Source organism: Mirounga leonina, unplaced genomic scaffold, assembly GCF_011800145.1.
Source record: "Mirounga leonina isolate KUSES-001 unplaced genomic scaffold, KU_Mleo_1.0 Mir_176, whole genome shotgun sequence".
In the NCBI taxonomy this organism is placed as follows: Eukaryota; Metazoa; Chordata; class Mammalia; order Carnivora; family Phocidae; genus Mirounga; species Mirounga leonina.
Window position 1 is genome coordinate 44,728,017 of NW_023270454.1, and position 27,328 is coordinate 44,755,344.

A 27,328-nucleotide genomic window follows, 5' to 3' on the forward strand; every position below is an offset into this window, starting at 1 on the left:
TCCTTTAACAACCTGGGCCACTCTCTGAGGTTGACACAGTATTTGTTCCCATACTTGTATAATTTTTCAAAACTAGTAAAATTTCAAAAACAATGGATCGTTTAAATGAGGTTGCTAAATTTTATTTTTTCTAAAAAACCATTTTTTAAAAAAATCTGTCATTAATACTTCGCAAAACAAAAGGCTTTTCAGTATTTTAAAAGTAACAAATACACAGTCTCAGAATAAAACAAAGAAAGGTCTGTGGGAATTTTACACCAATATTCTTGTGGCATATCAGCCTCAGGGAGTCACTGGTCTCTATCTCTCTCAGTTTTGGACCCAGAAGTTAAAATTAGATACGGTCTTACTAGCCGCAAAATTCAATGTGACAATCACCATCTGCTTTCTGGATACTACACCACTGTTAATGCACTGTAAAATGTGTTTTATTTGACTTTTTTTTTTTAGCATTAAACTGTGTCACTGGAGAAAAAAGTTGAAGATGTCAGATTCTGCTAATATGAATAGAAGTCTGCTAAAGAAATGCTGTTAGCTATGAACTCTAATGCTAGGGATAGGACAAAATTCAGTAAAACTCATAGCTATATACACATTTGATAGTCAATTATATACTAGAACTTCATAATTATTTCAATAATAAATACTCCCAGGAGAGTTTGAAAAGAAACAATGGAGTGGCCATGAGGACACAGAAACAGAAGTATAACCAATTACTCAATTTATATATATAAAACCTGAACTGCAATTAAAAAAAAATTATTGTCAAGCATAGCACATAAAACCAAAAATAAATTCTTTATAGCATAATGGTTGCCCTCTAATTTCGAAACACTCCACAAATCCTCACAAAAACCATACAGGCCAAGAAAGAGAGCAAATAAAATCACCCAAAGCCAGCTTTATAAGAAGATAAGTAAAAAATTCCAACTTATATATATATATGCATAATCACCCAAGATCAGAAGCTCCAATTGGAACTGTCCAAAAGAGCAATACAAGAGGGTCGAAGTGGTGACTGAATACATGTAATATTAACTAGAATTCACTCAGAAGAAGGCCCCATCCTGAAAGGAAGTACTTAGAGACACGATATATGAGAATAATGGCTATTACTCAAGAAGTCAAGAAGAGGCTTATAAAGTCTGTGAAGACCATCTCTTCAACAAATGGTGTTGGGAAAACTGGACAGCAACATGCACAGGAATGAAACTGGACCACTTTCTTACACCATACACAAAAAATTCAAAATGGATGAAAGACCTAAATGTGACACATGAAACCAGAAAAATACTAGAAGAGAAAACAGGCTACAGTTTCTTTGACATTAGCAGTAGCAACTTCTAGATATGTCTCCTGAGGGAAGGAAGACAAAAGCAAAAATAAACTATTAGGACTACCTCAAAATAAAAAGCTTCTGCAGAGTGACGGAAACAATCAACAAACAAAAAGGCAACCTACTGAATGGAAGAAGATATTCACAAATGACATACTAATAAAGGGTTACTATCCAAAATATATAATTTGCAAAACTCAACACCCAAAACACGAATAATCCAAATAAAAAATGGACAGAAGACACGAAAAGACACTTCTCCAAAGAAGACATACACATGGCCAACAGACACATGAAAAGATGCTCAACATCACTTATCATCAGGGAAGTGCAAATCAAAACTACAATGAGATCTCACCACCTCACACCTGTCAAAATGGCTAAAATCAACAACACAACAAACAGGTGTTGGCGAGTATGTGGAGAAAGGGGAACCCTTTTGCACTTAACGGTGGGAATGCAACTGGTAGCCACCATAGAAAACAATATGGAGATTTCCTCAAAAAGTTAAAAATAGGGGTGCCTGGATGGCTCACTCGGTTGGTTAAACGTCTGCCTTCAGTTCAGGTCATGATCCCAGGGTCCTAGGACTGAGACCCAAATCAGGCTCCCTGCTAAGTGGGGAGTCTGCTTCTCCCTCTCCATGCCCCCCCAACTCGTGTTCTCTCATACATGCTTTTTCTCTCAAATAAATAAAATCCTAAAAAAAAAAAAGTTAAAAATAGGAGTGCCTGGGTGGCTCAGTTGGTTAAGCATCTGACTCTTGATCTCAGCTTAGGTCTTGTTCTCAGGGGCGTGAGTTCAAGCCCCATGCTGCGCTCCATGTGTAGCCCACTTAAAAAAAAAGTTAAAAATAGGGGCACCTGGCTGGCTCAGTTGGTAGAGCATGCAACTCTTGATCTCAGGGTTGTGGATTCAAGCCCCATGTTGGAATTACTTTAAAAGGAGATTACTTAAAATCTTTTATTTTTAAGATTTTATATATTTACTTGAGAAAGAGAGCAAGTGAGAGAGAGCATGAGCGGGGGGAGGGAGGCAGGGGCAGAGCGAGAGGGAGCAGCAGACTCCCTGCTGAGCAGGGAGCCCGATGTCAGGGCTCAATTCCAGGACCCTGGGATCATGACCTGAGCCGAAGGCAGATGCTTAACCAACTGAGCCACCCAGGCGCCCCTTAAAAATAACATCTTAAAGGGGCGCCTGGGTGGCTCAGTTGGTTAAGCAACTGCCTTTGGCTCAGGTCATGATCCTGGAGTCCCTGGATAGAGTCCCGCATCGGGCTCCCTGCTCGGCAGGGAGTCCGCTTCTCCCTCTGACCCTCCCCCTTCTCATGTGCTCTCTCTCTCATTGTCTCTCTCAAATAAAATCTAAAAAATAAAATAAAATAAAATAAAATCTTAAAAAGTTAAAAATAGAACTACCTTACAATCCAGCAATTACACTACTAGACATTTACCCAAAGAATACAAAAATACTAATTCAAAGGGATACATGCACCCCAATGCTTACAGCATTATCAACAATAGCCAAATTATGTAAAAAGCCCAAACGTCCACTGAATGATGAATGGATAAACAAGATGTGGTATATATGCACAATGGGATACTACTCAGCCATAAAAAAGAATGAAATCTTGCCACTTGCAATGACATGGATAGAGGGAGAGCGTATTACACTAAGTGAAATAAGACAGAGAAAGACATACCATGATTTCACTCGCATGTGGAATTTAGAAACAAATGAGCAAAGGGGAAAATGGGGACGGGGCGGGGGGCAAACCAAGAAACAGACTCCTAACTGTAGAAAACAAACTGATGGTTACCAGAGGGGAGGTGGGTGGGGGATGGGTGAAATAGGTGATGGAGATTAAGGAGTGCACTTGTGATGAGCGCAGGGTGATGTATGAAGTGTTGAATCGCTATACTGTACACCTGAAACTAATATTACACTGTATGTTAACTGGAATTTAAATAAAAACTTAAAAAACAAAAAAGACCAAAGATAGCAGTTTTAGCAAGGCATAGCACTGAGGGAGAAGGAGGCACTTTAGAAGAAGGGATTGACACTTGAAGGCCTAATAGAGAAAGAAGCCACTGAAGATGAAGACTCTACTAAAATAATGACACAACTATTGGAAAGGGGTGGAAGAGATAATTATTTAAAAACAGGGGCACCCGGGTGGCTCAGTCAGTTAAACGGCTGCCTTCGGCTCGGGTCCTGATTCCAGGGTCCTGGGATCGAGCCCCACATCCGGCTCCAGCCTGCTTCTCCCTCTCCCTCTGCCTGCCTCTCTGCCTACTTGTGCTCTCTGTCAAATAAATAAATAAAATCTTTAAAAAAAATAAAAAAATAGGGGCGCCTGGGTGGCTCAGTTGGTTGAGCGACTGCCTTCGGCTCAGGTCATGATCCTGGAGTCCCTGAATCGAGTCCCGCATCGGGCTCCCTGCTCGGCAGGGAGTCTGCTTCTCCCTCTGACCCTCACCCCTCTCATGTACTCGCTCTCTCTCATTCTCTCTCTCTCAAATAAATAAATAAAATCTTTTTAAAAATAAATAAATAAATAAATAAATAAATAAATAAAACCAGTTCACTGTAGCAACAAAAGAGGGTGCTCTCTTGAACTAGGAGGTTGAGGAAGCCACACAAACTTCAATCTAAAAATAAAACTGTCGGGCGCCTGGGTGGCTCAGTTGGTTAAGCAACTGCCTTCGGCTCAGGTCATGATCCCGGAGTCATGGGATCGAGTCCCGCATCAGGCTCCCCGCTCAGCGGGGAGTCTGCTTCTCTCTCTGACCCTACCCCCTCTCATGTGCTCTCTCTCTCCTCTCTCTCTCAAACAAATAAATAAAATCTTTAAAAAAATAAAATAAATAAAATAAAAATAAAAATAAAATTGTCTAGGGGCGTCTGAGTGGCTCAGTTGGTTAAGCGTCTGCCTTCAGCTCAGGTCATGGTCTCAGGGTCCTGGGATCGAGCCCCCGTCAGGCTCCCTGCTCAGCGGGGAGTCTGCTTCTCCCTCTCCCTCTCCCCCTGGTCATTCTCTCTCTCTAATAAAAAAATCTTTAAAATAAATAAAAAATAAATAAATAAAACTGTCCATAGTGTTAGTCTAGTAAAATCCATCACAACCTGAACAGAAAAAAGAACCCAGCATCTATACCAAGCTACTTATATGGAATAAAAACAAGTAAAAAACCTTGTGGCAGATGAAAACACACCCAAAAAGCCTAGCGATAAAAAAGAAACATGTAATACAATTCCATCACAAATTAAAAATAATTAAATAATGCTGTATGACTTACAATGAGGTATATCAGTTATTTCTCAATATAACTGAAAAAAAATAATTATATACCAGATGAAGATATAAAAGAACACCTCAAATCAGATGTTCAAAATTTTAAATAATGGACAAACAATAGGAAAATATAAAACAGGTGGAGACTGAACTAAAGAAACAAGAGAAACCCAACTGCATCTCAGAAATGAAGACTAAACTTCAAGAGATATGATCTAAAGAAAATAGGAATACTTCTCAAGTAAGTGAAAAAGAAACAAAGGTGAAAAGAATCAAAGGAAAAGTAAAAGATAAAAAGAGGCAAAGGAGATCCAACAGGCAAAGATCATCGAAGAATAAAATAGAAGAGAACTAATAAACTATAATTCTTTTTTTAAATATTTTTTAAATATTTTATTTATTTGACAGAGACAGACACAGCAAGAGAGGAAACACAAGCAGGGGGAGTGGGAGAAGGAGAAGCAGGCTTCCCACTGAGCAGGGAGCCCGATGCGGGGCTCGATCCCAGGACCCTGAGATCATGACCCGAGCCGAAGGCAGATGCTTAACAACTGAGCCACCCAGGTGCCCCAATAAACTATAATTCTTGAATTTAAAACAAACGTCACTCTACAACCTGAAACCACGTACCAGGGAAAATTTATCCAGAACAGTCGACACAGAGACATAATCCTAGTAAAATCATTCAATTCTACAGATAAAGGAAAAGCCCCCAGAGCTCCAAAATGAGAGACCAAATCATCCACAAAGAAAATCATGGTGGCATCAGCAATATACAAGCAAGAGAACAGGAGGGCAATATTTTCAAAAAACTTAAGATATACATCGAAGATTTTACATTCAGCCAAACTGTCCTTCAAATATCAAGGCTATAGAAAAACAGGTTAACCATGTATGAACTTAAGAGATTTCCATAAGCACTGCTGAGGAATCTCTAGTGGACAATGAGCTTCATCCAACCAAGGGATGACTGGGAAAACTTCCGCTAGCGGTCTGCTTGTGAATATAAACTATATTTAATTTTAGAACTATATCTAAAACAAAGGTATTGATGAGGGTGAAAGAATAGTACATAAAATTACATACTCTCAACCAAGTAAAAATAACTTTAAAATGTAAAAGGAAAAGAGACATAGGAAAAAATGTAAAGCAGAATAAGCTCATTCGTTGCCTCACACATAGATAAATGAGACTCAGTGGATTTAATTTACAGCTAACAAACAGCAAAAGCCTAAATAAGAAAAAAAAAAGAGGACTAAGGGAACTTTTCAAAGGTAAAAATATAAATTTAACTGACTAGATATAAACCTTCCTAAATACCAAAACATATACAAAACAAAATAAAAATATCAAACAGAATATAAAATACATAAGGATAACATAAAATGAGACCAATGAAAAAACTAAAGTTCTTAATAGACTACACCTACAACAAAACAAGTACTAATTCACATGCTTTACCATTTGCCAGGCACTTTCATACATATCTCACTACATGACCAGTGAGTCGTGTCAAAAAAGTACGTTTTGCAAACTGAGTCTTAAAAAGAGTAAGGAATAAAACACAGCAGAGCTAAGATTCAATCCCAGAATCTTTCTATTTGTTCTTTCCACACCAGGCTCCCTCCACTCAACATTGAAATTGCTTCAAAACACAAACTGAAGAAATGTGTACTATTTTGTATCCTGTTTTTAAAATACTGTCTTCCCGGGCGCCTGGGTGGCTCAGTTGGTTAAGCGACTGCCATCGGCTCAGGTCATGATCCTGGAGTCCCTGGATCGAGTCCCGAGCAGGGAGCCTGCTTCTGCCTCTGACCCTCCCCCCTCTCATGTGCTCTCTCTCTCTCTCATTCTGTCTCAAATAAATAAATAAAATCTTTAAAAAATAAAAAATAAAAATAAAATAAAATAAAATACTGTCTTCCCACAAAAAATCTTTAAGATGAACTGGCCTAGGGGCGCCTGTGTGGCTCAGTCAGTTAAGCGTCAGCGGGGAGCCTGCTTTCCCCCCCTCACTGCTGCTACCCCTGCTTATATTCTCTCTCTGTCAAGTAAATAAATAAAATCTTAAAAAAAAAAAAAAAATGAATTGGCTTGAAACTTTTGATAGTCTGGAACAAAGCTTCTCTTTAACAAGGAAAACACTGAAATAAATTTAAGACTTCATAGTGGCAGTGGCAACTAAGATGGCAAACAAAGAATGTGACACTATCTCAGGTCCTAAATGCAAGAAGTTCTAGCCTAGTAGTAACCCAAATAATCACATGCCAGAGTGAAGAAGAGTTACCCAAACCTAGGCTATGTGATCACTACAACACAAAGTTAGGTAATATACAATCAGTTCTGCTATAATGCTTGTTTGGAAAACACGTTTGTTCCAACATCATTGACATATTAAGGAGTATTTTGAACACACTAAATTTCAAATTTCATGATTGCTTCTGTGGGATTTTGCCCACCAGAAGTACTAGGTGAACAAAGAAAACTGCACTCAGCTGAAACAAACCACACAGGCATGTACAGGACAGACATACACCTCAAACGTCTACCAGCTACATCAGTTCTGGCTGTGTTATGAGCCACGCCCATCCCAATCTGGTGTTACAACTTTCCCTCAGATTTTAGATAACTTTCCTTCCATTACTTCAAAACAATTCACAAGCTGCAATCCTTCCGACACTCACTTCCACAAACAAACTTCTGGTCTTTTCCATGTTAAAGTGCAGTATTAATTCTATAGTATTTATGTATTTGTTAACCATTTAACATATGTAAAAATTATGCTGTCATTTTAATTTGGTTCTTACCTTTGCTTTCTTCACTAATGAAAAAAATTTTTTAAAGATTTTATTTATTTATTTGAGAGGGAGAAGAAGAGAACTCCCCGCTGAACAGGAAGCCCAATGCGGGGCTTGATCCTGGTCTCCAGGATCATGACCTGAGCCAGGTGGCCCTCACTAATGAAATTTTTGAGTGTTGTGCCTAATCCCATTTTTTCCATAAGCCCTGTGGTTTTTATTGCATGATTTTGCATAGTGCAATGACTTTTAGGAACCCATTTGTCCTGATACAGCACAACTAACTGTATATAAAGCAATCAGAAATCTACTTTTAACAATAACATAAGTATGGACTATACTTATTACAATTTCCTTGAAGGAGAGATGCAAGTTTTACATCAACTAATGTGTAAGGAAAGCCTAGCATAAATGTGGCTCAAAATATATACTCAATAAGTGCCAGTTTACTTCATTTCCCCTCTTCTTAAAGATTCTGATTCAGTTCCAAAGCACTGATAATCAAAGGTGATCTTGTAATCTCCAATGAGATCTCTGAAAAATAAAGAGTACCATATTAACTGGAAGCCATTATTATAAGGAGAAAAATAATTTTTTTAACTGGAACAACCATGTGTGGAAGTAAACAACCAACCTTAAGGGTTTTTTTTTTTTCTAGGTCTATACTTTCAAAAGCAAACTTTCATTTCTCTTTTTACATACAAGATATGGAAATAGAACAACTCTTACAGATAACACACGGGAATATTTAAGTAATCTCCTACATAATAAAATCAAATGGAATCTTTAAGAGTTAAAGTATCACTGGCTAAAGGTGTCTGGCTGGCTCAGTGGGTAAAGCATGCAACCCTTGATCTTGGGGTCGTGGGTTCAAGCCCCATGTTGGGCCTAGGGCTTACTTAAAAAAGAAAAAAGAAAAAAAATATTGGCTTGAAATAAGATTATAATTTCCCCAGTAGGCTTTGACAGAAATTTCAAATTATCTCTACTGAAAATGTGTTCCTATTATATTAGCCAAAGAAAATTTCAATGGAATAGAACATATCAGGCAACAAAAACATTAACCTCTCCATTATTTATTTCCATACTGCAATTTTTATTTTACTTTTAAATAGTCAAAAAGATTGCTTTATTAAATTAAAATTTTAAAGAATTATTTTAATTCCAAATTAGCAGTGAACAATATAATTCCTATTTTACCTAAGGGGGGAAAACCATATGTGACAAGTTAAACTAGTTTTTTAAAAGTTAAAACTTCAACACAAGTTTGTACAACATGCATTATAAAACAGCATAGATGTTAGGTATACAGCTGATATTCCAGGGAAATTCCCAAAAGTCAAGAATGCAATAAGAGCATAAAATTCCCTCCTCTCCAAACCCTAATATTTATATTAAGAACCATCACTCTTTTACACCTCTTCACTTGCTCTTCTCACCATCAGCACTGGCAACTGACATTCTTTTCAAAACTATTTTTCACTAAGAATCTTAAGTTTTCCTCTCTTCAGTAGGGCTACTATCTATAAATAGACAGCAAAGTTGTATTTATATGCGAATGCTGATGGCTGGCTAGGCTCAATGATTAGTTATGTGGCTTGCTCTGCCACACCAACTTCCCAGCATACCTTTCCAATTCCAAAAATTCAACTTCATCTTTACATTTTCTGTAAAACACTCACAAAGCAACTCTAATCTAAATATTCCCTTCCTGTTTTATAATATTTGCACTGGTCCTCACCCCCAAATCTGTACTGGAGTCAGTTGTAGAGCTTTACGAAACTACAGATGACTGAGCCTTACTATCTGATTCAGCAGGCTCCTCACGACAAACATCCTCATTTAATCCAGATGCCATTTTTTCCTCCAGTGCTAAAACCACCAAAACAGAAACAATAAAATTTCCTCTTATTATGCTTCTGTGACTGGAGAAAGGCCATGTAAACAAACTAATACTATGATTCATCTGTAAATGAAACTTCTAAGGTCTTACCGGGTAATACAGGTTCTGCCTGATAGCCTACGATTACCTCATGTAACAATGTACTCTATGATGCCAAGGCCCAGTAACTCCCTTTTTCAAAAATCTTTATACAAGAACATAATCCAAAGAGCTTTCTCTCTTGTCACTCTTTATACACTCATTTTATGCAACAAGTACTTATTCAATGTCTATTATGGTACGTTATTCTAACCAATGGAGGTATAGTAATTAACAGAAAGAAGGCCCTATCATCATAAAACCTACCTTTTAATTATAGAAGATGTGATAAATTACTTGCACATATATATCATATGGTAATAAAGTGATATAGAAAGAAATAAATTAAGGAAGAAAATAAGATTGAGCTGAGGAGGACTTCTGGTTAAGGAAGGCCTCTATACAACATTTAGAGAACATCTGAAGAGAATTCTAAGAGAAGAAATGTGCCAGGCAGGTATCTGATGGGAGAGAAAATTCTGAACAGTCCTTTGCATATGATCCCTTATATAACCTGGCTTTTTATGTTCAAAACCACTTTTATGAACAAAGAAGATATATTTGAATCAATGCTCTGTGAGAACTGCATTGTCAGAAGCATAAATATTAAAGGAAATAATGCACACTAAACAAAGAGATCCCTTAAGGTAAAGCAGGTTGGCCAGTAGTTCTCCAGTCCTCCAGCCATACAGGGCACCATTCCTGCCTCTGTGGTAACTGTCTTTTAACCAGTGCTTCAAAGTAATAGTTGGGATAGCAATTCTATTATCATAAATAACTTAGTTTGTATTATCCCCAATAATGACCCAGGACTGCAAGCCTTTAAAATACCCACAGAACCGAACTTTAATTCAATTCCTGTTAAGAGTTTTGTATGCTTTTCTGAACATATATGTTGTACCCTACTATTAAAAACTAAACTGTGGGGCGCCTGGGTGGCTCAGGTGGTTAAGTGACTGCCTTCGGCTCAGGTCATGATCCCGGAGTCCTGGGATCGAGTCCCGCATCAGGCTCCCGGCTCTCGGAGAGCCTGCTTCTCCCTCTGACCCTATCCCCTCTCATGCTGTTTCTCTCTCTCTCTCTCTCTCTCTCTCAAATAAATAAATAAATAAAATCTTAAAAAAAAAAAAAAACTAAACTGTGGCCAATCTTTTTTTTTTTTAAACCAAAGTACTCTATTCTCCAAATAATCTGCACAAACAAGTACTTTAACCTACTCTCAACCCAAAAGAATCACTTTTGAAACATTTCAGGTTTCTAACACAATAAACAATTTAAAAAATATATGCTTTGGGGGCACCTGGGTGGTGCAGTCAGTTAGGCCACTGATTTCAGCTCAAGTCACGATCTCAGGGTCTTGAGATCGAGCCCCGTGTCTGGCTCCATGCTGGGCGTGGAGCCTGCTTAAGTAAGATTCTCTCTCTCAAAAAAAAAAAAAAAAAAATATATATATATATGTATACACACAGACACATATATGTACATACACATATGCTTTGTCAATTTAAGTAAAAACGTATCTTTGTTTGTTCATTCATACTACATAACATTCCAGAAAGGATTTAGGGCAGAAGTATAAAGGAAAACAAACAAAATAGTGAATTCACCACATTACCAAAAGGTTTTTTCTCCTAATATTTTTACTGACTTTAAAAAAAAGTATTTTGTGTATTTTATAATATAGTATATTTACATTATAGCAAATTTGCATTTCCTTTTCTAGTACACTTTCAGGAAGAAATTTATTCTAGCTTAAACATCTGATTACCTACAGTGTACAAAAGAAAAGGACTTTAGGGGCACCTGGGTGGCTCAGTCAGTTGACCTTCTGCCTTCAGCTCAGGTCCTGATCCCAGGGTCTCAGCACTGAGCCCCACATCGGGCTCCCTGCTCAGCCTGCTTCTCCCTCTCCTTCTGCCCCTCTCCCCCTACTCATGTTTTCACTTGCTTCACCCTCTCTAATAAATAAAAATTAAAAAAAGAAAAATGACTTCACAGCAGGTAAAACTTTGTTTCCATTTCTTTATTTTTTCTTTGTTACATTCTGAACACATGCAGGGCAGACAAAAGCATATTAAAACCAATTTCAGGGCGCCTGGGTGGCTCAGTTGGTTGAGCGGCTGCCTTTGGCTCAGGTCATGATCCTAGAGTCCCTGGATCGAGTCCCGCATCCAGCTCCCTGCTCGGCGAGGAGCCTGCTTCTCCCTCTAACCCTCCCCCCTCTCGTATACTCTCTCTCTCTCTTTCTCACTCTCTCAAATAAATAAATCTTAAAAACAAAACAAAACAAAACAATTTCAAGGTTACTGTCCAAATTCAGTTGCAAACTAGATCACATAGAAATTTAAGTCAAAAGACCTTCCATGTACATATGGAAATTTACTTGACAATTCCTAATCTTAATTTCATCTGCAACTAAATCCAACCTAAGTATCATTAACTGTAAAGAGCACTTTTTTCCAAATGCAATAAATCAAATGAAATAATTTACCTACAATGTGTAGGTACCCACAATACATCTAGCCACCTACAATTATTACAACACCTTTACCTAACTCCTTCTCCCTACAACCTCCCCAACCCCACCAAAGAGATTAAACACTAGGCAGGTATGGTATAAATGCCCTGAGCTAACAAAAAAACTGATTCTTGAATCTAAAACGAAGCTGTTAACCTTAATCTCAGTCTGTTTCCTTAATAAAAATGTCCCCACCTTCGGAAGTTTTAAGAATAAAGAAGGATCCACAAGGGGCACTGTCCAAAACGGCAACTGCATACCACCACAAGTGGCTATTTGAATTTACATTTAATTTAAAAATTGAGTTCAATTGCACTAGCTATACTTCAGGTGTACAACAGTCACACGTGACTAACAACTATCATATTGGACAGAGCAGATACAGGGCATTTCCCTCATCGCAGAAAGTTCTACTGTGCAGTATAAATGGTAAGTTTTCAGTAAGTCACAAAGAGTATCACCATGCTATACTAACTTCTCTTACCACTTTTCTAGGAAAGAGAAATTCTGTCCTCTAGACTTTTAACAACATAAATCATTAGGCAAAAGTCCAAAACTAGAGTAATGGTGTAAAATATTTTAAGCACTCCCAACAGCTCACACTACCACCTGAGAAGCAGGGCGGAGCAGCGGCGGTCACCGCCCTGGCACTACTTAACTGCAGCGCAGGAGGGGCTCTCCAACTTGTCCAAGTGGGCTAAAATCTAAAAAGGTGTGAACTTCGTTCCACTCCAGCAACTCATTTTTCCTACCTTAACCTAGATCCTAAAAAAGTGGTGTAAAGATCTGGTAATGTCCTCAAACTCTTTCGATAAACAAATAGCATCAAGAGTAGGCAAAGGCACAATTTTCTAATGACCCAGTTTTCCAAACTGTTAAAATAGTGTATAATTACAACAAAAATCCCGCAAAAAACCCCACTTTTGGTAAACACACATAACTCTTCTTTAAACTAAACTCCTACATAATATATGTTACATTAAATTCATCCCCTGCCCCTTCTCTAGACAAATTATAGACAAGAAACATTCTGTAGACATTTTGACCAACTTAAAACAGTTCTTTAATCAGAAAACAGTTAAGTAATATATGAAAAAAGGGCCCAATATGCAACAAAACTGAATTTTATTACTTTTTTAAAGATTTTATTTATTTATTTGAGAGAGACACAGCGAGAGAGGGAACACAAGCAGGGGGGAGTGGGAGAGGGAGAAGCAGGCTCCCTGCCAAGCAAGGAGCCTGATGCGGGGCTCGATCCCAGGACCCTGGGATCATGACCTGAGCTGAAGGGCAGATGCTTAACTGACTGAGCCACCCAGGCAACCCCAAACCTGAATTTTAGGTATCAACTAAACTAGAACAACCCAGGCAAATCCACTACAGAAACTTTCTGGGTTTCCTCTGAAAAATAAAGGCAAAAACATATTTCATTACTTTGAAATTGAGGTTTCAAATATTTTAAAAATACAAACTAACTTCATTTCCTAAAGGAATTTACTACAAACAAGTATGGTACAACTACCAAAGTAGCAGCTCAAAAAGTGAATACTCCTGGAATGATTTAACAGTACCAACCCAGCAACACTTGGTTACAGGCATTAAAGTATGCCCAACTTTTCGTTGGGGGGCTTAAAATCAAGACAGCTAACATACCATAAAAACTGAGGAAGCAGAAGGAATTTTTAAAAAGCAAATACTAACTATATTTTTGGTTAGCACAGTTTTCTTCATTCCTAAAGTAATAGGACAACAAGAACATTCTATCCCCTTCTCTTTAGTAATTTTCACATTTTTTCTGCATATACCCTATCACAATAAACCCTTTAGCACTTCAATTTTAGCAATGAACGTAAAGGTTCTGCCCCACTATCACAACCAGGAAAAAAAAAATGTGTAAAATGATTAATCAAAAAACGTTACTCTATGAATGGTTAAACTGTGGTACATCCCTATCACAGAATTCTACTCAACAATAAAAAGGAACAAACTAGTATTGATACCCAACAACTTGGATGAATCTCAAGGAAATTATATTGCATTAAAACAAGACAATCCTAAAAAGTTATATGCTGTATGATTCTTTTCAGTAAACATTCATGGAATGACAAAATTATAGAAATAGAAAACAGAACAGTAGTGGCTGCCAGAGTTTGGGGGTAGAAGAGATGGAAAGCAGGTGGGAGGGTGTGGTTGTAAAAGGCAACAGAAGGATCCTTGTGCTGATGGAACCATTCTGCCTACTGACTGTAGTGGGGGTTATGTAATTACAATTGCGATAACACTGCACAGAACTAAATACACACACAAATTAGTGCAAGTAAACTGGAGAAATATGAATAAGATTGATAAAGGGTATCAATGTTATGATACTGAACTACAGTTTTGCAAGGTGTTAGCCCTGGGAAACTGGGTAAAGGGTACAAGGGATCTCTGTATTATTCCTTAAAACTACATGGGAATCTACAGTTATCTCAAAATAAAAAGTTTGATTTTTTAAAAACTGCGACCCTAACAATTGGGATAATTTCAATATGAACTGGATATTCCACAGTATTAGGGAATGACTGTTAACAGTATTATAGCTATACAGGACAATATCCTTATTCTCAGGAAATGCTTGCTGGTGCATTTATGGATGAAATATTATGTCTGCAACTTACTCTTCTGTGTATGGGAAAAGAGAGAAAGCAAATCTGGCAAAATGTTAATATACTAAATTAAGGTAAAGGGTTTATGAGTGCTCCTTGTACTCTTCTATCAACTTTTCTACTTGAATTTTTTTCAAAAAAAGTTAAGGAGTAAGATTTAAGACACATTTTTGTCCTAAAACTATGTTTCAGTTGAACTTACACACCAGTTAATCTTTCAAAAGATTTAAAAGTAGGAGTGCCTGGGTGGCTCAGTCAGTTGGGCGCCTGCCTTCAGCTCAGGTCATGATCCTGGGGTCCTGGGATCCAGCCCCGCCCCCAGGTCCTTGCTCAGCGGGAACCTGCTTCTCCCTTTCCCTCTGCTTCCCACTCCCCCGATTGTGCGCGCGCTCACCCTCTCTTTTTCTGTGTCAGATAAGTAAATAAAATCTTTTAAAATAAGTAAATAAAAGATTTAAAAGCAAATAAATCGTTCTATTTTTTAAAAAAACCACGTGATAGTCCTATCTATACTCGTTATTCTTTTTTTTTTTAAGATTTTATTTATTTATTTGCGAGAGAGAATGAGACAGAGAGCACGAGAGGGAGGAGGGTCAGAGGGAGAAGCAGACCCCCCGCCGAGCAGGGAGCCCGATGCGGGACTCGATCCCGGGACTCCAGGATCATGACCTGAGCCGAAGGCAGTCGCTTAACCGACTGAGCCACCCAGGCGCCCTATACTCGTTATTCTTAAAACAAAACGGCAATAAGGATTTCAAAGGTAAAGAGTCACGTGGTATTGGATGTGACTTTCCGATAAGTTTTTCAACATAAATTGACTAAATCTGTAAGGTATATGGATATTTTTGTAAAATCAACGTTAGTTCAACATGGATTACTCTTTCCTATTTCTAGAAGACTGGATGCCCAAAATTGTTCTACTTTTCAAATAAGTGAAGCAAATTAAAATTGTAAGGGAAAACAGCTAACACTTTCATGCACACACTCCAAATTTTAAAAGTTTTAAGTTTGGCAAACAGTTAATTCTTTCATAAAGAAATGTTTGGATGAAGAGGCAACCCACACACTAAATACCAAAACAAAAATGTGCCATGATGTATTAATTATAGCGCCAGGGCCACAAGATATATTTTACAACGTCAACTGTCCCTCCAAACATCACTGTATTTTATAGTATTTAAAAAAAAAAAAAAAGCAAACTGCACACGTTTGAAATGTAGGAAATAAGTGAGTTTGAGCTAGCGTCTATGAGATCCATCTCAAAAGTTCTTAAGTTGTCTTTGCTGCTACATTTTTGCATCAGAGATAATACGCTTCAGTCTCTGAGAAAATCCGTGTCTAGAACGTCTTAACCAGAAACTCTGTAACTTTTCACTTCCAACCGGACCGCCCCCTCGCAGTGGGCCCCACCTCCCGAGTAGGGTATGGGGTGGGGCTGTTTCCCGCTCGGAAACTAAGAAATAAATGTCTTTTTCCCTACTCCATCCAGAAACGAGGGAAAAAGAGAGGCCGAGAATCTGCAGACTCGAGTATGAAACTAACTACAAGGAGGTAGTCGTTTAGTAAGCTTCCTTTCCTCTTCTGAACCCCTTCCTTCCCTCCTTCCAAGTCATTCAGTGACCCCGGGCCGGGCGGGGACAGGTGAATATCAAGAGAGGAAGAGGGAGGGACGGACGAAGGAGGGAGAGCCGCGCTTGGGCAATGAATGAGCTGTGCCGCATCCGCACCACCTGTTCCTTCCAAGGGTGCCACCCCGACCTGCCGGCAGCGTTACCGCACCACCCCGGCCGCGACTCCTGCCCGTGTTGCAAGCTTCCCTGCTAAAAGGCCGGGCCTGTCCTCTCCACTCGGGGCGGATGAAAACCCGCAGTCTAGAAGCTAGGAAAACGGGGCCTACTCCGGAACCACGGCCTCCGAAGCGTGGAGACAGGAGGAGGAAGCCCGTGGCCCGGGGCGCGCGGGGTGATGTGGGAACCATAGGGAGGGGACGAAGGGGTGCATTCGGCTTGACTAGGAGTATGAAGGCGGGGTTCCTGGCGGAGGTGGCCCGGTGCCCGCCGGGCCGAGGTTAGGGGTGACAGGCCCGTGTACCGGCTAAATCCTCCCCACTGCTTGCCCAGAGTCTCACACTTACCAAGATCCGCTTGAAGAGAGCGTTCTCCTTGGGCGGGAGGCTCACGGCCGGCATCGTTCCGGCTCCTCCCGCTGCTCCCGCCACCGCCCGGCTCGGTCAGTCTGTTTGTCCGACCGCCGCCGCCGCCGCCGCCGTCCCCTGGCTGCTTCAGCCTTGATTGCCCCGATCCACCGCCGCCACCAAGCCTCGAGTGTCACCGCGTCGCCCAACCCCGACACCCCCTTCCCCTCGTTGTCTTTTTTCCTTTCTCACTTAACGCTGCCGCCGCCTCCCCCCCCACGGGTCTCCGTCGGCGGTTCACGTGGTAACTGAACAGACCGACAGAGGCAGCCAAAATGGCGGACGCGGAGGGCTTTCCCACCCGGGTCACACCTCCTAGCACGCAGGCGCGATGACCTCCTTTCCCCACCTCCTCTGTCCTAGAGCTTGCTGGGAAACCAGGAGGCCCGCGGGTGGGCGGAGGCCGCGAGGGTCGCGGCAGGCCCCGCCCATCCCTCGGTCGCAGCGCGTCTTGGAGGCCCCCGGGGAGAGCTAGGGGAGAGTCGCTAAGTGCGGTTCCGGCTGTCGCAAACGCAGAAATAGCCTTTCAGCTGTTTGCTGCCAAAGTGGCCTTTCATTCATTGCGTAGATTCTCCCAGCCTGTATGATCATACTTAGAGCCTGAAGTGCTGAAGTGCAGGTGTTCAAGAAGTTCTGCGTTTGATCGTGAAGTGCCTAATTAAGCAGCAGAGGCGGAAGGGAAATGAAGGCTTCACCCCAGGCGGGGCTTGTAAACCAATACGGAAAGGAGAGGCTTAATGGAGTCTGAAAACCGTGGAAGAGTTTGACCAGTTAAATGGGCTGGCTGGAGTATCGGTGATTTAGTTTATTACTTAAGGTGAGCCTGGAAAGAGCCAGATCCTAAGTGCCGTATTTGCACTGCCAAAGAAGCATCTGAAAGTTAAAATGTGTTTTATTTCATTGTTGAGTCCATACAATGAAGGGTTCACGACTGTTTGAGTCATCTTGGAGTAGAGTTCAGGGACATGGACTCCCCTGGAGCTGGGTAAAAGCTAGTGCTTAATATTGTATTGTGAGTGTTGAACTCCCCATCGCCAGAAATCCTCAAATGTTAAACACCGGAGTATCAGGCAGGGATACTAGAGAACTGCTGCAGTAGGCAATATCAAACTAGATGCCGAAGAGGACCTTTTCCATTTATGTGTATATGTATAAGTAATTTCATGAACAACTGACAGTAAAGGGGCGCCTGGCTGGCTCAGTCCGTAGAGCATGTGACTCTTGATATCAGAGTGGTGAGTTTGAGACCCAATTTAGGCATGGAGCCTACTTAAAAAAAATTTTTTTTAATTGACAGTAAAACTATTTTAAAGCTGGCATTCCATTGATGAGCTCCAATTTTTCCCTTGTGTGAGCCATTTTTACGCTTGATTATTTTTGACGATCTCTCTCCAAATGCTAAATTCCATCCGTAGCATTCTTTGCATCATGAATCTTTGCATTATATGTGCATTAACTTTGCTCTTTTAAATGTATTTACCCAGATATTTTACTGTTTCAGCTTGCACTTCTTTAATCCTCCCTAGAAGGTGTAAGGTGAGTGAGATATTTCCCATTGTAAAAATCTGGGACTAATGCTCGGGTTTTCTAGTTGCTATCTCAAATGTCCTCTTCTTTTGCCTGGATCATAAATTAGGTTTGGTGAATCAGATCCTGCAATTCCTTCAAATTCTGTTATCTTTGTTCAAAAGTTTCATTGAAAAAAGTATCTACAGGAAACCTGTATCTACAGATGTTTGAGTTTTGGAATACGGCCAGTTTTTTAACCTTAACTTTAAAAAAAAAAAAAAACTAAGAACAAACATAGAATTCATAAAAACAGTTGTCATTCAATGATAACCTTTGAACTTCACTGCCCCCAAGAGGTCTTTCTTTCAACCATCTCAGCTATTAAGAAGTAGAAAAATTATCTAACTTACAGTGATAATTTTAGCTTCACTACCAACTTTGGTTTCCAAATCTCTGGCTTCATATCCAGAAGTTCCTACACCAGTATTATTTGCTAAGGTTTTCTAAATTTCTCCTTTGAATAATATACTATTTTCCTCTTGAGGGAAGAAAATTTCTGATGTTTGAAACAAACAGTAGTCCCCACCAAAGGCTGAGTACCTGAATAGATGAGACAACAATATAGTTCGGCAAATGTTACCTTCTTTTTGGCTGATAACAAATTTTTAAGACTCAGTGAATACTAGGGCGCCTGGGTGGCTCAGATGGTTGGGCGTCTGCCTTCGGCTCAGGTCATGGTCCCAGGGTCCTGGGATCGAGTCCCGCATCGGGCTCCCTGCTCAGCGGGGAGCCTGCTTCTCCCTCTGCCTCTCTCTGTCTCTTATGAATAAATAAAAAATCTTAAAAAAAAAAAAAAGACTCAGTGAATACTAGTTTGAATTGACATTTATCTGAGTCATTTCCTAGTTAAAATGCACCAATAGATAACAGTTGGACCATACAGTCCATGATTTGATAGCCCGAACTCAAAAATAAAATACCTGCTCTCACAGATCACCACTGTTTGACTAACAGATCCTATTTAACCTGTATGCTGTCATTGACAGCTATGCAGGAAATTAACATATCCAAGGCTGGATGATGACAGATGATGAGGATGGTGGTGATGATGATGATGATGGTTATTTCATTCATCGTACCCTAAGTATTTGCATATCACTATTGCCAAAGTGCCTCTTCACAAGAAAAATTAACCATAAATAAATATATAAATAAATGACCTCCAAACTTTAACTCTACAAAAGGGATATGTAGAGTGAAAATTCTCCATCTCCATATATGTAAGATGTTCTCTATCAACACTTTTATGCCTTAATCATCAAGTATTTAAATTTTATAGAAATACAACATAAGGGGTGCCTCAGTGGCTCAGTCGTTAAGCATCTGCCTTCGGCACGGGTCGTGATCCCAGGGTCCTGGGATCGAGCCCCACATCAGGCTCCCTGCTCCGCGGGAAGCCTGCTTCTCCCTCTCCCGCTCCCCCTGCTCGTGTTCCCTCTCTCACTGTGTCTTTCTGTGTCAAATAAATAAAATCTTAAAAAAAAAAATACAACATAAAACAAGTCTATATATTTGTCACCCAGATTTAACAAATGTTAACATTTTGTGATTGCTTCTGATTGTTTTTTAAATAAAAATTTGCATATACTTGAGGCGCCGGGGTGGCTCAGTCGGTCAAGCCTCTCCCTTTGGCTTGGGTCATGATCTCAGGGTCCTGGGATCAAGCCCAACATGAGGCCTGCATCGGCTCCCTGCTCAGCAGGGAGTCTGCTTCTCCCTCTCCCTCTACCCCTCCCCACTGCTCATTCTCTCTGTCTCTCTTTCTCTCCCTCAAATAAATAAATAAAATCTTTTTTAAAAATTTGCAGATATGGGGCGCCTGGGTGGCTCAGTCGGTGAAGCGTCTGCCTTCAGCTCAGGTCATGATCTTGAAGTCCTGGGATCAAGCCCCACATTGGGCTCCCCACTCAGCTGGGAGTCTGCTTCTCCATCTGCCTCTCCCCCTGCTCATCCTCTGCCTCTCCCTCTCAAATAAATAAAATCTTTTAAAAAATAAATAAAAAAATTTAAAAATTTTGCCAGTATATCAGGAACTGCATCCCTCTTCAGATCCTGAATTTGATGTATGATATTTTCATGCATCATAAATCAATAAACATCTATGTAGTGATCTTATATTTTATACTGTTTTCAACTTTTGCTCTTCTTTAACCCTCCCTAGGAATGAGAAGTGTGAGTTGAGTAAGATGTTGCCTAGTGGAAAAGTCTGGGACTAGAACTGTGGTTTTCTAGCTGCTAACTCAAATCCTCTCTCCTTTTGCCTGGGTCATAAAGAAAGTTTTAGCATTCAAATTCTGGAAATGGTTTAATGAATGTCATGTCACAACTTCTACCAAAATATCATAGCTACTAGCTCCTGGCTGGAATTGCTTCAACAAGATGGAGTTTCACCTACAGCTGCCTACTCTAAGTGTAGGGTTCCATCAACTCTAACATGCTGAGAGGAATGTGCTTATATTTCATCACTTTCCTAAAATATACACTAGTAAAAGGATACAGGGACCAAAAGAACAAACCAACCTTTTTCCAACAGCAGTACTGAAATTAGTAATTTGCTAACTGGCTCTGTATGCTCTGACTAAATATGGCTTCTGTTTCATCTTGTTGGATACTAGCAAAAGCTGTGTCAGGACAAGCTTCCAAAGAATGATGTAGAAAGAATATTCAACTGTCAGGTTGCTGAGTGGACAAGAAGTTGAGAACCAACAACTGACTCAGCATATTAGTTGGGTGGTTTGCTTACTTGAGCATGAGTCTAGGAGGCTCAAACTAGGTTACAAATTATAATGTGACTCACAGTTTAGCAATCCAGGTAGCCATAAGTTGCATGTAAAAATGAACCAGAAAGTATAGTACATTATTTTACTCTTTGGTCAATAATTTTTGGTTAAATTTTTTCCCCAGTAATATTGCTAAAAAATATATAAAAGTGGACACTTAGTAGAGCATGCTACTCTTGATCATGGAGTGGTGAGTTCAAGACCCACGTTGGACATAAAGCTTAAAAAAAAATTTTTTTTAAGAAAAAGAAAATATAGAGGGAGAAAAGATTTGCTAACATTCATTGTGCTTTTAAAATGATCTTAAATGGCATTAAGTTTAAAGGATTAAATTATTAAAATTCATTATTTCTTTTACTTATATAGATGTTTACATGGTCTTTAGACATCAGATTGAATTGAGAATTGAATGCACAAAATCTGGCTCAATTATGAAAGATAAAACCTATTGTCAGTACAACGTCTTTGGTAGACCGGCAAAAACGAGTTGTTTGCAACTACCAGACTCTTCGTAAGCTTCACAAGGACCATATAGGATAGGTTTTATGTTATAGCTATAAAACTGAGGTGTAGAGAGATTAAGTAATTTGCCTAAAAATCAAAAGCTAAAAAATGATCTACAGGAATGGCGTTTTAAACTTGACTCTTTGAACCCTGTTCTACAGCTCATGGCCTCAGGGGATTGTCCAAGTCTGTTAGGTGGGCTAATGAGGATCACTAGATCTGGGGTCAGAAGACCTCAGTCTGAATCTTACCTTCCCCAGCTGTGGGATCCTGAGCCTGAGCTGGTCAGGGCACTTCCAAAACACGAAGATTCTCTTTTCCTCACAGCGTTGTGAAGCTCTACTAAGATAGTGCGTGTGAACAGACTTTGGGAGTTGTGGGAGGTCTCTTCAAATATATGGTATGTCACCTTGGATGAGTAAGTTGCCTTTGAGCTTCATCTGTAAACCGAGGATAATAAGGTATATCAGGCGGTGGTCGTGAAGATGAAATGAGACGATGTATGTAAACCATATGATGGATGCATAATGTACAGTGTCTGGAACACAGAATTCAAAGTGCTAGTTGTTACTCAACACAGCACTCCATTTTCAGTTTTCTGGCTCATGTATTAAGATTTTAGTAAATCTCAGGGGCGCCGGTGTGGCTCAGTCGTTAAGCGTCTGCCTGCGGCTCAGGTCATGATCCCAGAGTCCTGGGATCCAGCCCCGCATTGGGCTCCCTGCTCTGCGGGAAAGCCTGCTTTTCCTCCCACTCCCCCTGCTTGCGTTCCCTCTCTCGCTGTGTCTGTCTCTGTCAAATAAATAAAATCTTAAAAAAAAAAGAAAAAAGATTTTAGTAAATCTCTTGAGTATCCCTGGGGCAGGGGCCTGAAATTCTCATGGGACAGCGAAATGGATAAACTACCCCTTACGCCTTTTCATCATTTCCTCCCAAACCCCATTTTACAAACGGGTGATGAGACCAGGAGAGCTAGAGTACCAGGCAATAACCACGATTCTCGAGTTAACACCTCTACTTAGTAGCGCGGCTGCGTAGCTAGCGAATGCCGCACTTCGTTCCGCCAGGGGGCGCTCGCATGAGCGCCGACTCCAGGGGACACGGGGTTGCGGAAAGGCGGAGCCCTGCCTGGCAAGATGGCGCTGCCCGCGTTGTTCCGCCTGTTCTCCAAGCTGTTGGCTCCTGCCAGGCTCCCAAGCGGCTGTGAGTGTCCCTCTCCGCTCAGGCCCACCCGACCTTACTGTCTGCCACTCCCAGGGTGAACCCAGCCCGCGGGGGCAGGGGGCGTCTGGGCCCGGGCTCGTTCTGCAGTGACCTTCGCCGGCCTGCGTCCCAGATCCCAGCCCTGACTCTAGGCTCCCCATCACCCGCCGCCGACCCTCTTCTCAGTGCCGACAACTCTTGGTCTCTACGAAGGGACTCTGGGTTCCCCCCCACCAACCCGCCGCAGGTTGGGTCGTGCAGACCCTCTTGGTGCCGCTTCCCGCCAACTCGAGGGTCATCTGAGGCTCCGCAAAAGCTGGTTTACGAGGCTTTGAGGGCGTCTTGGAGGACAGGGGCCCCTCGGTCTGGCTGTGCCGGTGGCTCAGTGCGAGTTGACTTGACCTTTCTGAACCTCTGTTTCCGAGGCTGTTTAAGCGGGGGAGAGAGGGGTTGAAGAGAGAATTAAATGCAATAATACACACGTAAACGTTAGGTTTTTCAGTACGAGGCGATACGTTATCGATTTACACTGTCCCCTTTCAGCTTCAGCGCGATCCAAGTTCTACATTCGGGAGCCGCCACATGACAGACCTGACTGGCTGAAAGTTGGACTGACCTTGGGCACCTCCGCCTTCTTGTGGATCTATGTGAGTTTTTTACTCCCTTGATGTCGTGTGACCCCAACACAGTGGGGAGGAGAAATGTCAGTGTGAGATTGTTGCTGAGCTTATCTCCCATCCAGTTGGATGTTTATGTAATTGGAAAGTGTAACGGAAATCCCAAAGACTAAAAAGAAATATTAAAGTTTTCCGCAGCATCGAGAAAATATGATGAGGCTGAAACTTACCTCATTCATTGTTAATGAGCATGGTTTTATGATGAATGGCAATTTTACTATTAATTGTTCTTTACTTGCTAATGAGGATGGGAGCTGGTTGGGTTTTATGAAGACACTTTTTTTTTCAGATGCCATAGGTACAAATCATCAGTGGACAAGCTATACAAATTAAGTCCCACTAGACTTCCAAAACATAAGATTTTAATCAACGTTTGCATAAATACGTTGTTGGAAATTGTACTTAGTGTGTGGCAGCCTTTTTTTTTTTTTTGTCTTTACAGTATGCCAAATGCTTTACATGTAAAAACTCATTTAATCTTTTCAACAACACTGTATAGTAGGTAATATTATTGTTGACTTTTTATAAAGAAAACGCTTGGGGAAATTAGTTTGCTAAACCCACTTCTCCCTGACTTCAGAATTACACTATAGACCATTATGAAATACTGCCTCTCTGTAGATAAATTTTCTTGAAGTTGACTAAAAGTCTGTGTGCTATATTAGTATTTAAAAAAATTTTTTTTTTGTCTCTAATAGGTTAGGGGCTTTCTCCACTGCCTCCCACCTCCAATTCTTAGATCTCTTATTTTGGATTTTCTCATTAAAATGGCTTGTTGATGGGGGCGCCTGGGTGGCTTAGTCGTTAAACATCTGCCTTTGGCTCGGGTCACGATCCCAGAGTCCTGGGATCTAGCCCTGCATTGGGCTCCCTGCACAGCGGGGAGCCTGCTTCTCCCTCTCCCTCTGCCTGCTACTCCCCCTGCTTGTGCTCTTTGTCAAATAAATAAAATCTTAAAAAAAAAAAAAAGTCTTGTTGATAAGGAGTAAGAGATGTTGAAAGTCATTTACAACATAACAACAGTAACTAATTCTTTTTAAAATAGTATTTGTCATAATGAAGTTTTAATTTAAAGTTTTCCCTAAAAAAGCTTGATTGCTGCTGAGAACTCTTACTGAAATTGGATCTTTGATTGCAGCAAATGTCACCCCATATCAACCATTGTTTTGGTTGCATATTCTGTCAGACAGTGGTTCTAAGAAAGTGTCTATCTCCCGTGACATCTAATTAATACACATATAGTTGGGGGATGGGATTGGTCACTCATAGTATCAAACTTCTAAGGTTAGAAGTATGCCACACCCAGCAACCAGCCTGGACCTCATTTAATACTCAGTTCTGGTTGGTTGTATTGGTTTAGCTCCTCTATGGTAAGTTATTCTATTACATTAATTACCCACTGAATGAGTGCTCGCTTCAGCAGCACATATAATAATAATTACCCACTGAATGAAATAATTTATTTGGCAGAAGTTGAATTTAAAATCATAAGGTGGCGCCTGGGTGCCTCATTCGTTAAGCGTCTGCCTTGGGCGCAGGTCATGATCTCAGGGTCCTGGATTTGAGCCCCATAGCAGGCTCCCTGCTCAGTGGGGAGTCTGCTTCTCCCTCTGCCTGCCGCTCCCCCTGCTTGTGTGCTCTCTCTCTCTGACAAATGAATAAATAAAATCTTAAAAAAAAAAAACCTTTCTTTAAAAAAAAGGAAAAGAAGGAAACCTGGGTAGCCCAGTCAGTTAAGTGTCTGCCTTCAGCTCAAGTCATGATCCCAGGGTCCTGGGATTGAGTCCCACTTCGGGCTCCTTGCTCAGCAGGGAGCTGCTTCTCCCTCTGCCTGCCGCTCCCCCTGCTTGTGCTCTCTCTCTCTGACAAATAAATAAAATCTTTAAGAAAAAAGACAAAGAAAAGCAAATCCAGGCCCCAGTGCCCCCATGCCCTCCCTCACCCCTAAAATAGTTGTAATTCTTTTACAACGTACAATTCTTATTCCTCTTATATACCAAATATAAGTATCATTGGTTAGCCTCTTTAAGTTGCCAGGAAGATTACATTTCTAATTTTAATTGTTACCCACTTCTAGCTCATCAAACAACATAATGAAGATGTTTTAGAGTATAAAAGAAGAAATGGGTTGGAATAAACTATTGAAATACTAATATGGTAAGTATGCAGTTTTATAGGATTAATTAATTATGCAAGTTAATTTGACCTCTTTCTAAATAATGTATTTTGGTTGTTTTTTTTATTGGGTTTATACTTTTTTTAAGTTTATTTTTTTTTTAGTAATCTCTACACCCAACGTCAGGCTTGAACTCACAACCCTGAGATCAAGTTGCATGCTCCTCCAGCTAAGCCAGCCAGGCCCCCCTATTGAGTTTGTACTTTTTAGCACTGATATTCCTGCCTGTGACAAATTTATGAATTTTAATACCTTAGCTGAAGCATCTCTCAGCATAATCATTTTTTAGCATCATTTGTAATCATTATGCTTTGACTGTGTTCAAAGAAAGTTGTGTTTAAGAATGAAACCAAAATCGGGATGCCTGGGTGGCTCAGTCAGTTAAGCGTCTGCCTTCGGCTCAGGTCATGATCCCAGGGTCCTGGGATCGAGCCCACGTCGGGTTCCTTGTGCAGTGGGGAGCCTGCTTCTCTGCCTGTCATTGCCCCTGCTTGTGTGTGTGCATGCGCACACACTCTCACCCTCTCTCTTTTTCTCTCTGACAAATAAATAAAATCTTAAAAAAAACAAAAAAGAATGAAACCAAAATCATATCATTTTTGTAAATCTGATGGTACTCTACACAGTGATTTCATAACACTGAAGACAGGTTTCTGTATGTGTTTCTTAATATCTGTTATATACGACACCTGAGTGTAAATTCCATGAGAACAGAACCCTATTTTATTAATCATAATGTTTTCAGCAAATTGCCCAGGCACTTAGTTAGCTAATCGAGAGATAAACATGAAATAAGATATGCTTTTGCTACTCTCTTATAGGTCACATAAAATATTTTTTGCTAAAACTTAAATAAAACGAAGGGTTGATACTCTTTATGGATTTGTTTTCTAATTTTCCCAGATGCCCAGAAATTATTCAAAATGGTCTAATTTTAATATTATTTCTGCTAGTTAATGCTATAGTTTTATTTTTTTTTCTTCATTATAGGTATGCTCCATATAGTGATTATACTAGTTCCTTTGGATTCACCAATCTGTTGAGTTGTAAACGTGAGAGAAAAAGTTATATGTGAATGTATGTCAAATCAGCATTTGTGTTTTGCATCATTAAATGAAAAAATAAAAATATTTCTGTATTCTTCAAATTATATATGTTGTGGCTATGTAGTGAATGTCAGTTCTAAAGTGTATTATTAGAAGTATTTTGATGTAGAAAGTACCATCTGATAACAGGGTCAATGGTAATTAAGGACACATTGGTAAGAAAACTTGTTAAGGAAATGGATTAAAAATCACCGCTGAAGGATTTACTCCTTATGTCAACTTTTTTTTTCCTTGTATCAACTTTTAATTTCTATTCCAAATATTCTTGAATGTGTCAGGGTGATAGAACTACTTTATTATTCAAAATACTAAAGAACCTGAGGCGCCTGGGTGGCTCAGTCGTTAAGCGTCTCTCTTCGGCTCAGGTCATGATCCCAGGGTCCTGGGATCGAGTCCCACATCGGGCTCCTGCTCAGCGGGAAGCCTGCTTCTCCCTCTCCCACTCTTCCCTGCTTGTGTTCCCTCTCTCGCTGTGTCTCTCTCTGTCAAATAAATAAATAAAATCTTAAAAAAAGAAACAAAAAAAAAACCTAAAGAACCTAA

The 27,328-nt window shown here is 40.2% G+C and overlaps 2 protein-coding genes and 1 long non-coding RNA gene across 6 annotated transcripts in view; 2 read left to right on the forward strand and 1 right to left on the reverse strand.

Moving 5' to 3' along the window:
- Positions 1-17,026, reverse strand: part of NAA15 (N-alpha-acetyltransferase 15, NatA auxiliary subunit) — an 82,029-nt gene extending 65,003 nt beyond the window's left edge. For 2 of the 4 annotated variants that reach the window (XM_035023037.1, XM_035023036.1), the window contains exon 1: positions 16,711-17,008. In XM_035023037.1, coding sequence (XP_034878928.1) covers positions 16,711-16,764 — 54 coding nt within the window. In that variant the 5' untranslated portion in view covers positions 16,765-17,008. Of the gene's footprint in view, positions 1-16,710 lie in introns of all 4 variants that reach the window. The other 2 variants (XM_035023039.1, XM_035023040.1) reach the window with 2 other exon arrangements.
- A 154-nt stretch (positions 17,027-17,180) lies between these two features.
- LOC118022311 lies at positions 17,181-20,179 on the forward strand. Its single transcript, XR_004682468.1, has 3 exons — positions 17,181-17,587; positions 18,272-18,306; positions 20,148-20,179. It is a non-coding gene; the product is annotated as an uncharacterized LOC118022311 (long non-coding RNA).
- Positions 20,180-22,684: 2,505 nt separating this feature from the next.
- On the forward strand, positions 22,685-26,987 carry NDUFC1 (NADH:ubiquinone oxidoreductase subunit C1). Its single transcript, XM_035023043.1, has 4 exons — positions 22,685-22,826; positions 23,370-23,473; positions 25,581-25,660; positions 26,670-26,987. Exons 1-3 carry the CDS (start codon positions 22,760-22,762, stop codon positions 25,638-25,640), a joined length of 231 nt encoding a protein of 76 aa, XP_034878934.1. The 5' UTR covers positions 22,685-22,759; the 3' UTR covers positions 25,641-25,660; positions 26,670-26,987.
- The last annotated feature ends 341 nt before the right edge of the window (positions 26,988-27,328 follow it).